This window comes from Hemitrygon akajei, chromosome 22 (genome assembly GCF_048418815.1).
Source record: "Hemitrygon akajei chromosome 22, sHemAka1.3, whole genome shotgun sequence".
NCBI classification, from domain to species: Eukaryota; Metazoa; Chordata; class Chondrichthyes; order Myliobatiformes; family Dasyatidae; genus Hemitrygon; species Hemitrygon akajei.
Genome location: NC_133145.1, coordinates 11,607,443 through 11,621,282, shown reverse-complemented (window position 1 = coordinate 11,621,282; position 13,840 = coordinate 11,607,443). Strand labels below are relative to the sequence as shown.

Here is a 13,840-nt window from a genome sequence, read left to right as displayed (position 1 = left end):
GGTGGTACAAAGAGGAGCAGCTATACTCAGCGGTGATGGGAAGGATTACTGAGACAGCATGCAAGTTATGTAGGCTGCTACATTTTAGATGAGTTGGAGTTGCATTCATCCAGCGAGTAGAGTACACTCCGTTTCACCAGAGTGAGGGCCCGTAGATGGTGGGAAGTGACTGAGTCCCCAGCCCCAGCTGCGTTGCAGATACTGTTTTATGTGACTGGTGACGATGGTGATGGTCACGACTCATGGGTGGTAATGCCACTGAAGGCCAAGAGTCCGTGGTTAGATTCTCCCGGTGAAGATAGGCAATGCCTGGCGCTTCCTTTTTTGGCTCACAGACTACCTGCCCATTCCTGAACGTCACCCAGTCCTTGCTGCACGCAGCATGGCTGCTTCACTGGCTGAGGATCTGTGAGGAGACTTGAATGTTCACAATCATCAGCAACCCAGGCACTGCCCCGAGGAACTCCTGCCATGAGGCAGAATGAGTTGTGTCGCACTAAGCAGAATTAACCAGTCTGGGTCTGTACTCTAACAAATACAGCAAAAAGCTGCAATGTCTTTGAAACGTTGCAAAATTCTGAGAGCTTGACAAGGTATCCGGAACCACAGCAGCCTAAATTATGAGCTGACCACCTGTGTCAGATAGGAGAAGAAATTACTTCTTCCAGAGAGTGAGTCATTTTGGGAATTCTCTACCACAGCACTGTAGCAGCCCAGTTGCTGATGATATTCTAGGAATCGATTGGTAACTATGTTCGGGTGTACGTGGTCAGTGGAGGAAAGTGGCACTGAGGTAAAAGATCAGCATGATCGTGACAGGAAGACAGAACCCGAGCAGGAAACAGCCAGGTGGTCTCACCATCTGTTCCAGTCACATCGACCTTCACGTTTTCAGGCAAATTAGCCACTCCTCTACTTTCACTGTTCTTATTGATACAGCCAGCAAGTGCCACATACCGGTCAGAGAAGTTGAAAGGCTGAGGGTGAGGCATTGAGTCACGGGGCATCCTGAGTCTCCCAGCTCAGAGCCACAACCTCCTCCCTCTGACCACTGCCAACAAGCAGGGCCAACCACCTGGATCTGATGGCACGCACAACCCCCTCCATACTGCAACATCCACATTTAAGCAGATGGAAAGGTTCAGAGAGATACAGGCCAAACACTGGCATTTGAGATTAGTTTCTATGGGCATCTAAGAACCTGATTTCCTTCTCAGACACTAACCTAGAGATGAGTTCTCCAAGGTACAAAGATTAAGTCCTGATGTGTCCGCCTGGAAGCATATTCTGGTCTCTAGCAATTCCCACATGGAATCACAACAATCTATTTCCTCTGTATCCCTGATAAACCTGAACTTAGATATTCAATGACAGGTTTACAAGCATCAATTTCCACTGTAACTAAGACTTGATCTACAATAAAGTGATTGTACCCAAGTATCTGCAAGTATGTAAGCAGCTCCATCTATTCTCTCTGCTATACTCAATTTCAAATTACTAATACACAGTACAAGTCAAATAACAGCTATTCTCTTTTCGAAGTTTTCTCACTACCAAGTAAACAAACATTCAGTATCAGTTGATAATCTTACACGACAATCCACTCCGTTTCATTGTGCCTATATTCTAACCTATACCATGACAAGTGGATCAGATCAGCAGGCACCCATCCCCGGGTATGCAAGGCATTATTCTGAACACAGCGGTTCACAATGATACTGACTGTGCTGTTGACTGCACAGAGATCTTGCTCTTCCTGGGGGTAGTTATGAGAAGTCCACTGATTACATGGTGACTACAATCCAGGACTGTGGGCTCCAACTCTGTGACAAAGAACTGGCCTGTGTCTGATGCCAGTCATCCTGCCCCTCACTGGTTGAGGCTGCTGAGGGTGCCCCTCACCTCACTGAGCAACCTGCCTGCTGCATTCTCTGCGAAGTGGTGACAAAGTACACAGGGCTTGTTATTGCACTTCCCCAATGACTCTGATGGATCCTCCACTCAGACAAATGCCACACTCGATAAATCCTGGCCATGAACCCAGCAACATGAAATCAGCCTCAACATCAGTAGGTGGCAGATATGTCAAAACCCCAAGCATCTGGGGCTGTGTATTCATCCCAGCCACTGCTTGTTTTTAGAACCTAACATGGAACGTGTGTGCAAAACTCAGACCTTTTGCACTGGGAGGCCCTGCCTGCTCCCCTTTGCCGATTCCATCAAATTATTTCGGAGAGCTGAAAAGTGCCCTATCCAAGAAATGTCAAAGTTCAAAGTAATTTCCTTATGTATATGTTGCCCTTTCTGGCATTTACAAGAGACAAAGAAATTCAATAGAATTTTATGAAAAGCTATATGTACACAGGCAAAGTCTGACAGACACCAATGTGCAAATCAAAAATAACACTGAGAAGATAAGTTGTAAAGAGTCCTTGAAAGTGAGTCTGTAGATTAGTGAAGCAGATTAGTTGAATGCCATAGTACTGTCAGACTGTTGACCCATTTCTTGCATTATAAAAGTGACCACATTTCCTGGAATCTAAAGGACTGTGACCTCTCAGGTTTGTCACTGGCTCTTTACATATAGAAACATAGGAAACCTACAGCATAATACAGGCCCTTCAGCCCACAAAGTTGTACCTAACATGTCCTTACTTTAGAAATTACCTAGGGTTACCCATAGCCCTCTATTTTTCTGAGCTCCATGTACCTGTCCAAGAGTCTCTTAAAAGACCCTATCGTATCCACCTCCACCACCATCGCTGACAGCCCATTCCACGCACTCACCACTCTCTGCATAAAAAACTTACCCCTGACATCTCCTCTGTACCTACTTCCAAGCACCTTAAAACTGTGTCCTTTCATGCTAGCAATTTCAGCCCTGGGAAAAAGCCTTTGACTATCCACACGATCAATGCCTCTCATCATCCTATACACCTCAATCAGGTCACCTCTCATCCTCTGTCGCTCCAAGGAGAAAAGGCCGAGTTCACTCAACCTATTCTCATAAGGCATGCTCCCCAATCCAGGCAACATCCTTGTAAATGTCCCCTGTACCCTTTCTATGGTTTCCACATCCCTCCTGTAGTGAGGCGACCAGAACTGAGCACAGTACTCCAAGTGGGGTCTGACCAGGGTCTCATCCCTCCACTTTCTCATCCAGGTCATTTATAAAAATCACGAAGAGTAGGGGTCCCAGAACAGATCCCTGAGGCACACCACTGGTCACCGGCCTCCATGCAGAATATGACCCGTCTACAACCACACTTTGCCTTCTGTGGGCAAGCCAATTCTGGATCCACAAAGCAATGTCCCCTTGGATCCCAAGATTCCTTACTTTCTCAATAAGCCTTGCATGGGGTACCTTATCAAATGCCTTGCTGAAATCCATATACACTGCATCTACTGTGTTTAGTCACATCCTCAAAAAATTCAACCAAGCTTGTAAGGCACGACCTGCCCTTGACAAAGCCATGCTGACTATTCCTAATCATATTATGCCTCACTAAATGTTCATAAATCCTGCCTCTCAGGATCTTCTCCATCAACTTACTAACCACTGAAGTTGGGCAAGTTTCTTGCTGGAAATTTTGAGCACCACACATGAGATAAAAATGTTGGAGGAAGCCAGCAGGTCTGGCAGATGTATGGAAGGGAGTGAATAGTTGGCCTGAAGCCAAGGCAACCGAAGCTGGACTGTGCGCGTCTGTAGCTGTGCAGGTGCAAGATGAAGAACTGCTGCGTGTTCTTGCAGAAACGAGGCTCCATGCACCATCAATCCACGAGCCACAACACTCTGGGACTTGGCTAGGTTCCCATCATTATTCTGTGACTACGTAATTGCATGTGCCTTGTGCTGTGTGTGTGACCGTGTGTGTGTCCCATGACACTCTGGGACTTGGCTAGGTTCCCATCATTATTCTGTGACTACGTAATTGCATGTGCCTTGTGCTGTGTGTGACCGTGTGTGTGTCCCATGACACTCTGGGACTTGGCTAGGTTCCCATCATTATTTTGTGACTATGTAATTGCATGTGCCTTGTGCTGTGTGTGTGACTGTTGCTACTGTACTTTGCAGCTTGGCCTGGAACACTTTGTTTGCCTGTGTTTATTTCTATGGTTGAATGACACACTAGAACTGAACTTAGCTTTGACAGTTTATTTCCCTCCATAGATGCTGCCTGAATTGCTGAGTTGCTCCAGCATTTTATGTGTTGTCAAGTTTCTTTCTACACTCTGCTGGGACTGAGGGTTCAGCCCAGGAGATGATCCTGGGGATCTCTGGCACAATAGGATCACACATCACAGATACCTTCACATCTTCAGCCTGCCAGCTCCATGCCAACCATTACGTTCCCATCTGCACTAACACATCATTTCTCAGCACTTGGTCGACAACCTACCGAGCCTGGCCGGTACTTGTCTGGCTACTTCACAACTGCTGTGAGATTCTCCTCCACCACCACCACCCGCTCAGGCAAGGCAGTGCCGATTCCAACTGTCCACTGGGTGAAGCACTGATCTTCGGATTCACTGTAAAACACTTAGCCCTTGCCCTCTAGTTTTGGCACACAGTCTGGTGTTCTCCAATGAGAAAGCAGCAGGCACCACCCTCCCCTCCCCACTGTATGTGATGATTTCTGCTCCAGGACCTGTGACTCTGTTCATTCACAGTTCCACCAGAAACAGAAGAGGTGAGAGGCTGAACACCTCATTTTTGTGTCTCCTCACAGTTTTGAAGGCTTTTCAGCCCATCAAATCTATCCTATCTCTTCACTAATTTTCCCTGTAACCTTTTTTCCTCACATTCCCGAAAACTCCTCTCACATTCTACCACTCCCCAACATGGGAGCAGTTTATAGTAGCGTTTGGAAAAAAGAGGAGGAAATAGTGAAACTTGGGGAAAGCACACATGGCCACATGTAAACTCCACACAGACATCTGCGAAGATCAGGATCAAACCCAGGTCTCTGGCACTGAGACAATGGCTCAGTAACTGACTTCCACTAACAGCAAGAAAGATGCCACAATTGAGAGAAGACAATCCTAATCCACTCACACGCCAGTGTCTGGGGTTAGACGAGAACATGGAGACAAGGCAGACAATTGGCACTTAAGAAAATAAGACACAGGAGTAGAATTAGACCATTCGGCCCAACGAATCTGCTCCACCGTTAAAGCTGTCAGCAACTCTTCCAACATAAATAATTCCTTTAATGGCCCAGAATCTTCCTGAGCTTGGGAGGATTATCCTTAAAACAATCTCAAACATTTCCCAAGCAAAGCCACAGATAACCATTCCTCACTGATGTCAGCAGAATACTGAATGATACAATGAAAGTAGAAACAGTAATGTATCTGTTGAGGAAAGATCACCCACAACACCCAGAGCTAAAGAGCACCCTAGGATGAAGACTTCCTCCGTTCACTTCTTCCAGGTGCTATACAAGGAGCAGCAGACAGACAGACAGAGCTTTAGCACGTGCACCCCATTCCCTAGGGAACAAGATGCCGCCTGCTTGAACTTATACCCTGGAGGACTCTGCCAGTCAGTAAGGAAGGGAAGGTTAAATCAAAATCAGTTAGAGCAACCTGTATCCAGGTATGAGGGGCAGAGGGGGCATTAGTCCTCTGAAAAGCAAGTCAGGAAATTTAATGACATTAAAAGGAGGTGACAAATGAATTAAAAAGGCTCTGCTCAGTCTTCACCTTCACAATATACAAAGAAGATCTCAGAAATTCTGTAGTTGTAGTTTGAAAATGGAAGGCAAGGAGGAGCTGAGGGAAATTACAATGAGCAGGTGAGCAAATTGGTGGAACTCTGGGCTGTTAAGTCCCTGGGTCCTAACAGAGTTCACTCTCGGATCTTAGAAATAGGCCAATGAGATGGCACATATGTTGGTTTTCATTTTCCAGAATTCTCTACTAGATGGACAAATGTGGTGGCATCCGTCGGTCTCGAGAGACTATGGATCTGTGCCTGGAGTTTCCAGGGCGCAGGCCTGGGCAGGGTTGTATGGGAGACCGGCAGTTGCCCAAGCTGCAAGCCTTCCCCTCTCCATGCCACCGATGTTGTCCAAGGGAAGGGCACTAGGACTCATGCAGCTTGGCACCGGTGACGTCGCACAGCAATGTGTTGTTAAGTGCCTTGCTCAAGGACACAATACGCTGCCTCAGCTGAGGCTCGAACCAGTGACCTTCAGGTTACTAGTCTGATGCCTTGTCCACTAGGCCACGCGCCAACACAAATGGACAAATGGTAAACATTTATTAAGGGAGGAGACAAAGAGCAGTTCATGTAACATCTATCATACAGAAAATATCAGAAGCTTTTATTAGAGTTCATAGCAGGTCACAGAAAAAGTGAAAATAATTGGGCAAATGACTTGTGAAAGGGAAGTCATGTTGACCAGCAAATTGAAGTGCTTTGAAGAAACACACACACAATAGTTACAGACAAACAGTGGATGCAGCGTATTTGGACTTCCAGGGGAATTTGATAAAAGGGCCACATCAAAGGTTATTGTAGAAACCAATGGAGGGGGCAACCTGGTGGCATGCAGAGCAAGTCACTGGCCAACATAAAGCAGAGAGCTGTCAGAAACGGAGCTTCGCATGGCAAGTTGAAACAGTGCTGAGGGTATTCAATGAAAGCACTGTGGGTACGGTTGCTAAATTTGTTGATAAAAATTAGGCGGGAAAACTAAGTTGTTAAAACACAAGGAGGCTACAGAGGGATACAAATAGATTAGATGAGAAGGCAATGGGGAAAATGTGAAATTGTCCATTAACAATGTAATTATATAAGCACATTATTTAAATGATCAGAAATTGCAAAAGGATTTTGAGGGGCCTAGTGATTAACTCACCAAAGACTAAAGTGCAGTACAAGTAATTAACAAAGCTATTTTTGTTGCCTGTTGTGGGGAGAATGAATATTAAAATGGGTAAATTATTGGTGAGACCAATACTGGAGTATTGAGCACAGTGCTGGTCCATTTATTTAAGGAAGGGTTGGAAAATGTGCTGGAAATGGTTCACAGGAGGTCCACCAGACTAATGGTTGGATTGTCTTTAAGGGAATGTTGGTCAGCCAACAGATCAATGTTTATGCCCAATATAGTTTAGTAGAATGAAAGGAAATTTGAATGAATCATAAAAGACCCCAAAAATCTAGTAGGGTGAGCATGGAGACATTTCCTTCAAGGAGAATCAAGAATGTAAGATGCCGTGGGCCTGTTTCCCTTGCTTGGTGGGGAGACAGGCGATGAGGCAGCAGCGTGGCCTCAGTTGTAGCGAAGGCTAGGCCTTAGGCCTCGGGGTTGCCTGTTGCTGCAGTCCAGGTGAGAAGACACTAGAGGTGGTGTGCTGGCATCCGTGCTCAGTTGGGAGCTGGCCTCTCTCATCAGTGCTGCCCTCCAGTGATTGACCAGTGGAATGACAGGCTGGATTGTTATAATTAGTTATGTAATTAGTTTTGCTACAACAAGTGTATGGGACATTGGAAAAAAGTTGAATTTCCCCATGGGGATGAATAAAGTATCTATCTATCTATCTATCTATCTATTGCTGGGAGCTGGACATCAATTTGCGTATGGCTCAGAGACTTGGATCATTGATGTGTTTTCTTGTGTAATAATGTATTCTCTCTCTCTCTCTCTCTCTCTTCTTGAATGTATTTATGCATCTGAGCCCCAGGGAAACAGTGTCTCTTTTGACTATCCATGTATGGTTTGAATGATAATTAAACTTGATTTGATTTGCTTCAAATCATGGGCAACCTGCAGAAACAAGACATATGGTCCTCTATCTGCTGCATCATTCATTGAGATCAAGACTAATCTTTGGCCTCAGCACCATGGTCCTGCCCAGTACTCTACAGATCCCAGCTTTGCATGAACCCAGTCACTATCTCCACAGCCCAGTAGGAGACCCAGCATTCAGAGAGCGCCCAGCAGCCTCATCCTGGGGAAAAACTCCTCACTGCAGCGTTTACAAAGTGTACATTTTCATGAGGCTCCAGACAGCACAGTCCCCATCTTCTCAGTCACAGATCTGCCACCCCCAGTAGCCTCCTGTACTCTGTCTATAGCAAGAGCTTTCTTTTCAAGGTCAGATGACCAGGACTGTAGACAATGCTCCAGGTATAGGTTGCATATTATTGTAATGAGACTTCCTTACTGCTACCTTCAAATGCTCCCTGCTACAGGGGACACACCATTTGCCCTCTGAATTACTTTGCTGATCCCTCTCAATGTTGCATTTCAATGAGGTGGAAGGCCACAGACTGCCACAGCCAGCAGAGTCACTACCTCGCAGCAGGGTCCCAGGTTCAGATCCGACCTCTGTGTGGAGTTTGCATGTACTTCCTGTGATGTGGGGATCTCCCCTGGGTGCTTCAGTTCCTCTCCACACCCCAGGTCAGGAAGTTAAATTGGCCATTGTAAATTGCTCCTAGTGGGTGAGAGTTGATGGGAAAGTAGGGGAGAATGAAAGAAATGGGGTTAATGTGGGATTGGTGTAAATGGGTGGGTGATAGTCAGCTGGACAAGATGGGCAATCCTGTTCCTCTCTGTTATACACAGAGACATCTCTCAGACTTTACCTTCTTCCATGTTGTCCATGGAAGTGGACGGCTTCACATTTCTCCACCTTAACCATGTCATCACCCACTGACTCAGCTGATCTGTGTGGCCCTGAAGCCTCCCTAGTATTCCTCCAGGCTTATCGTGCCAGCCTGTTCTGCTGTTCGACAGTTAGTGGCCAGCAAGCTGAGCCAGACACGAGATGAGGGCCGTGTGCATTTGGAAGTTCTCTAAAGGGCGGTGAAAGCAGAATTCTTGAATATCTATGAGCAAGTGTGCTGAGAGAGACAAGGGGAGGAGAGGAGTTGGGTTCAAATCAGATGGAGCAGCTTCCTGTCACCTTGATTCATATCCACTTACTTATACAATTCAGGGTAGGCTCTTTCAGCCTTTCAAGCCCCGCCCTTCAGCAATCCCCCAATTTAACTATAGACTATTCACGGGACAATTTACCATGACCAATTAATCTATCAACCTACCAGTCTTTGGACTATGGGAGGACCCCAAAGCACCAGGAGGAAGCCCACATTGTCATGGGGCAGTGACAGGAATCGAACCCAGGTTGCTGGTACTGGAAAGCGCTGTGCTAACCACTACGCTACCATGCTACCCTTATGTTAGCGCATGACCTGCTCATACTGGCGATGCTGCTGTTACCCGTCAAACTACCAACACCTTCTGCTGGACCACAACCCCACCACTGAACATTGGCACCGTCTCCCAGCCACTGACTCTTTTCCTCTCTGGAGATCTTCACCACAGCTCCTCTCCCTCCCCAAGGTCCACAAGCAGCTCTGTCCCAATGAGCTCACAACATCAACTTGTCTTGCCTTACTTCACCACCTCCTTCACCCTACTCCTCTCCCCAGTCCAGTCCGCTTCATGTATATCCACGACACTTTAGTTCCCTAATCCCAAACAGCTCATTTTACCCTCACATCCACTTCCACCCCACACCCGCACAGCCTGCGAGTCCTTGAGTACATGTCCAATTTTTGCCACCACGCTCCCTCCTGGCTGAATGAAGCCAAGTAGAGAACGGGAACATAATGCCAAACTAAACTGATCTCTACCTCTTCATTTGCCTGTCTAAATGCCTCTGAAACATCCCTGTTGCATCAGCTTCCACCACCTCTCCTGGCAGAATGTTCTTCGCACCTATCACCCTTTGTAAAAAAAAAGTGCCTTGCAAACCTCTAAACTCCCCGCCCCCCACCTTTGTTACCTGACATTTCCATCTTGGGAAAAAGACTCAACTATTTACCCTGCCTCTCAGAACTTTATCAGTTCTTTGAGGTTGCCCCTCAATCTCCCAGAGAGAAAAATTCAGTCTCAAGTTGAACAACTTTTCCTTCATCATTCCCTCACACCAGATCAAAGGTGCGGCTCTGGGAAGTCACGTGGGCCAAGCTAAGCCTCGTCTTTGTGTTACAGGAGGAGGACAGGAACAGACCCTTCAGACCACAATATTGTGCTAATTAAAGGATATTAAGCTACTGATGCCTAATTACACAAATCCCTTCTGTCTACACATGGTCCATATTTCTTCATACTCAGCACATTCATGTCCCCATCTAAGAGCCTCTTAAACACCTCCATCATATCTGCTTCCATCAGCACCTCTTCCAGAGTCCCACCGCTCTGTGTAAAAACATTTGCTCCACACATTTCAGCAATGGTCCATTTCAGTCTAACTCTGGCCTGACCCTTTACACTGCTGACTATATCAGCAGCTGAACTCAAAGTTTCAACCCTATACCCACTCACTAATATCTACAGGTGCACACTGCAGAGGATTCTGACTGCTTGCACAGGGCTATCAAGGCTCCAATGCCCAAGACTGCAAGAGGCTGCAGAGGGTCGTAGTTTCAGCCAGCTCCATCACAGGCAGAACCTTCCCACTGTCCAGGACATCTCGAGAAGGCAACATCCATCACTACGGATCCTCACCATCTGGGATATGCCCTCTTCTCATTACTACCACCTGAAGACCTACATGCAACAATTCAGGGACAGCTTTTCTTCTGCCAATAGATTTCTGAACAGCCCATGATTACTATTCTGTTATTCTTCTTTTGCAGTATTTATTCATTTTTGTGATTTATACTAACTTTATCCCTCTGCACTACTGTGTACAAGTTTCACATCACAACAGATCACCTCACTGGCGGTCCGAGAATAAAACCGATTCTGATTTTTGACTCTTCCCATTTACGATTTCTGTACCTCCAACTCAGGGGACAGTTAAAAATGATTATCCAGTCCACAGCTATCTGGACTTGCACCCTGCTTCCTTCCATTCATCAGTGATCCTGAGGTTTACCTTACTCCTTAACTCCGACCTGCTCTCTGCCAGAATTATTGCTTCCCTACAATTTCTGTTTTCACCCCTTCTTACAGGCTGGAACAAGAATAAGGCCCCCTTGTTCTTACCTACTACTCCACCAGTGTCCACATAACCTTCTGTAAGCTCTGCCACCTTCAACAAGATTCCAATCACTGGACACATTTCGCTCCCCTTCCTCTGGCATTCCCTCTGGTCCTGTCCTCCATCTTCAGCAAACACACCTTATCTATCGGCACTTCCACATTCAACCTCCTTCATACAATTTAGTGACTGCGCTCAGTTCATTTCACCGACGTAGAGGAGACTGGGTGGCTGTTCTCCAGAATACTTCCGTTTAATCCAGACCGAGCTCTAGTTGCCTGACACTCTAATTCTGCATTCCCCTCGCATTCTGACCTCTCTGTTCTTGATATCTAACATTGCTGCAATGAAATGCAACGCAAGTTGTGAGGAACAGCATCTCAACTTGTTACTGGTCTGCACGTTCTCTGTAGCTTCTACACATTATTGTGTTCTCCTACACTACCTCGAAGCACTCTGTAATCAATTGATCTGTATGAACAGTTTACAGACAAGCTTTTCACTGTACCTTGGTACATTAAACTAATTCACCCCCCAGGACTCAATATGAAGCTCTATAACCAACCTTTCTACTCACAGATAACCCACAGACTTTCCAGTTTGTGTCAGAACTGGCCCAATCCAAAGGTAGATTACTAACCTGAAACATTACTTTATTTCTCTCTTCACTGATGCTGTCTGGCTTGCCGAATATTTCCAGCGTTTTACAACTCCACCAGTTTTTCTGCACTCTCTTTATCAGAATTCATTCACCTTCTGCTGACATCTCCCGACAGAGAAGCTGCACTGAACAAATCTTCACTCGCCCGGCTTGTCTGACGCAGCCACCTGTGTGTCATCCACTCTCCACCCTCCCTTTTCTCTATCCCTCCCCCTTCACTGCCAATTAAAACACTTCCCTCAGCTCTGAGACATCAACGGTTTCTCTCCACATAGACACTGCCTGACCAGCTGAACTTTAACTCCTGTGACATCCTGAGCGTTACTTAACCATTAACCAATGTCACCAAGAGCCAGGGTTCCTGGCACCAGCGGCCCCCCTTCCACCCAGCTAAAATGTTCTGTGGGCACAGCAGTTGTTTGTGCCCAGAAACCACAGCCAACTGAGCAGATGACAAAAATGATCAGAGAATGCTACAGCAGGAGTCCATCCTGTGGGTAATGTACTAATACCATCATCAGCCAACCAACCCAGGCCCTTGAGGGACAACTTTTCTTTACTTAAAGGGTGGTATCAGCTACCAGAGGAAGTGGCTGGGGCAGGTACAATAACAACTTTGGAAAGACAGTCATCGGTTTAGAAAAGTTTCAAAGTTCAAAGCAAATTTATTATCAAATACATTTATGTCACCACATACAATACGAGGTTAATTTCTCAATAAATCCATAATAGAATAATAACTAGTAGGATCAATGAAAGACTGCAACAACTTGGGCGTTCAACCAGCGTGCAAAAGACAATGGTGCAAATACAGAAAGAAGTAATAATAAATAAGGAATAAATATTGAGAACATGAGACAAAGAGCGCTGAAAGGGTGTCCATAGATTGCAGGAACATTTCATTGATGGGGCAAGTGAAGGTTTAGATGGCCAAACTAAGGCAAATTGGACTAGCTGAGAGAGGACATCTGGTTGGAATGGAGCAGATGGGCCGAAGGGCGGGTTTCCCTGCTATACAACTCTATGAACCAGGAGTCAGGCTTAGTTCACTCGAATGCATTCACACCACTGGTTCCTGACGCTTGTCCCTTAAAGAACCTCATCCCCACCCCATTGCCTGAGCCCAGGAAAAGACATCCCAGACCCATTCCTCATCCCCTCCTCCCCTCTCGCCGACCTGAAAGTCCCTGCAGTCACAGGTTGAGTCGTAGTCCCGGTGTCACCCAGGACCCTACCCTCCGTGCTCCACGTGCTCGCGGGGTGGTTGGGTGCGTTTCTCACCCACGGGGTGCCGTCAACACTCCGGGAAGGGGAATCCGGTCCCGGGGGGCACGGGTGAAGTTAATCGCCGACAATCCGCGTTGGGGTAGGATGCAGATCTTCCCTCCTCCACAACCTGGACCCGAGCAGTCCCTCTGCCCTCCACGGAGTCCGGGCTTCAAACACCACACCCAACCCCCGGGAAGGTGTCTCCGCCCCACGGACCAAAACCCTCAAAACCACTCGGCTCGCCTCCTCCTTCCTACCTTCCTCCGTCTGTGAATGCCGCCGACCCGGAGTGCGGGGGCTTTTCCATCTGTATTCCTCATGCTACAGACCCGGCCTCCGACGCTGACGAACTCGGGCATCTCCGCACTTCACCTGCCCTTGTGAAGACCGGCGTCGTCGCCGCCTCCCTCCGCCCGCGTCCACAGCCAAAGTCCGGGCGACTCCCAGGGAAGCCGAGCGGCGCCGCAACCGTCCCCGTGGAACGGACGGTTACCTGCGGGGTACAGTACTCACTTTCCCGAAAGAGAGACTGCGGGACGCTCGCCGAAACTCTGGGAAAGTTAGTCAACTCCCGGGACTAGGGTGCGGGCGAAGCAGCCCCTCCGCTCCGGGACAGGGGGGCAGATCCACGCCCCTCCCAGTGCCACACCCTCTGGTCGCTCGCCCCCTCCCTCCAGGAATATAACTTATAGGACTACTTGCTAAACTCACACACACTTCGATGATAATCTACCGTGTGCGTCTAAATTCAGTTCTGATGAAAGGTCATAAGAGCCTAATAGAAGCGGAGGGAGATCATTCGGTCCCTCAATCTGTTGTAGGCCACTGTGGTTAACGGAGCCCTCATGGCCACCTCCTTCGTTTCCTGCACCTGCTCTCAAGCCCCTTCTCTTTACA

At 47.3% G+C, this 13,840-nt stretch overlaps 1 protein-coding gene across 1 annotated transcript in view; it reads right to left on the bottom strand.

The window, feature by feature from the left end:
• itgb4 (integrin, beta 4) overlaps positions 1–13,551 on the bottom strand; it is a 155,626-nt gene extending 142,075 nt beyond the window's left edge. Inside the window, 1 exon segment of the mRNA XM_073026696.1 lies at positions 13,201–13,551. Coding sequence (XP_072882797.1) covers positions 13,201–13,302 — 102 coding nt within the window. The 5' untranslated portion in view covers positions 13,303–13,551.
• Between the last annotated feature and the right edge of the window lie 289 nt (positions 13,552–13,840).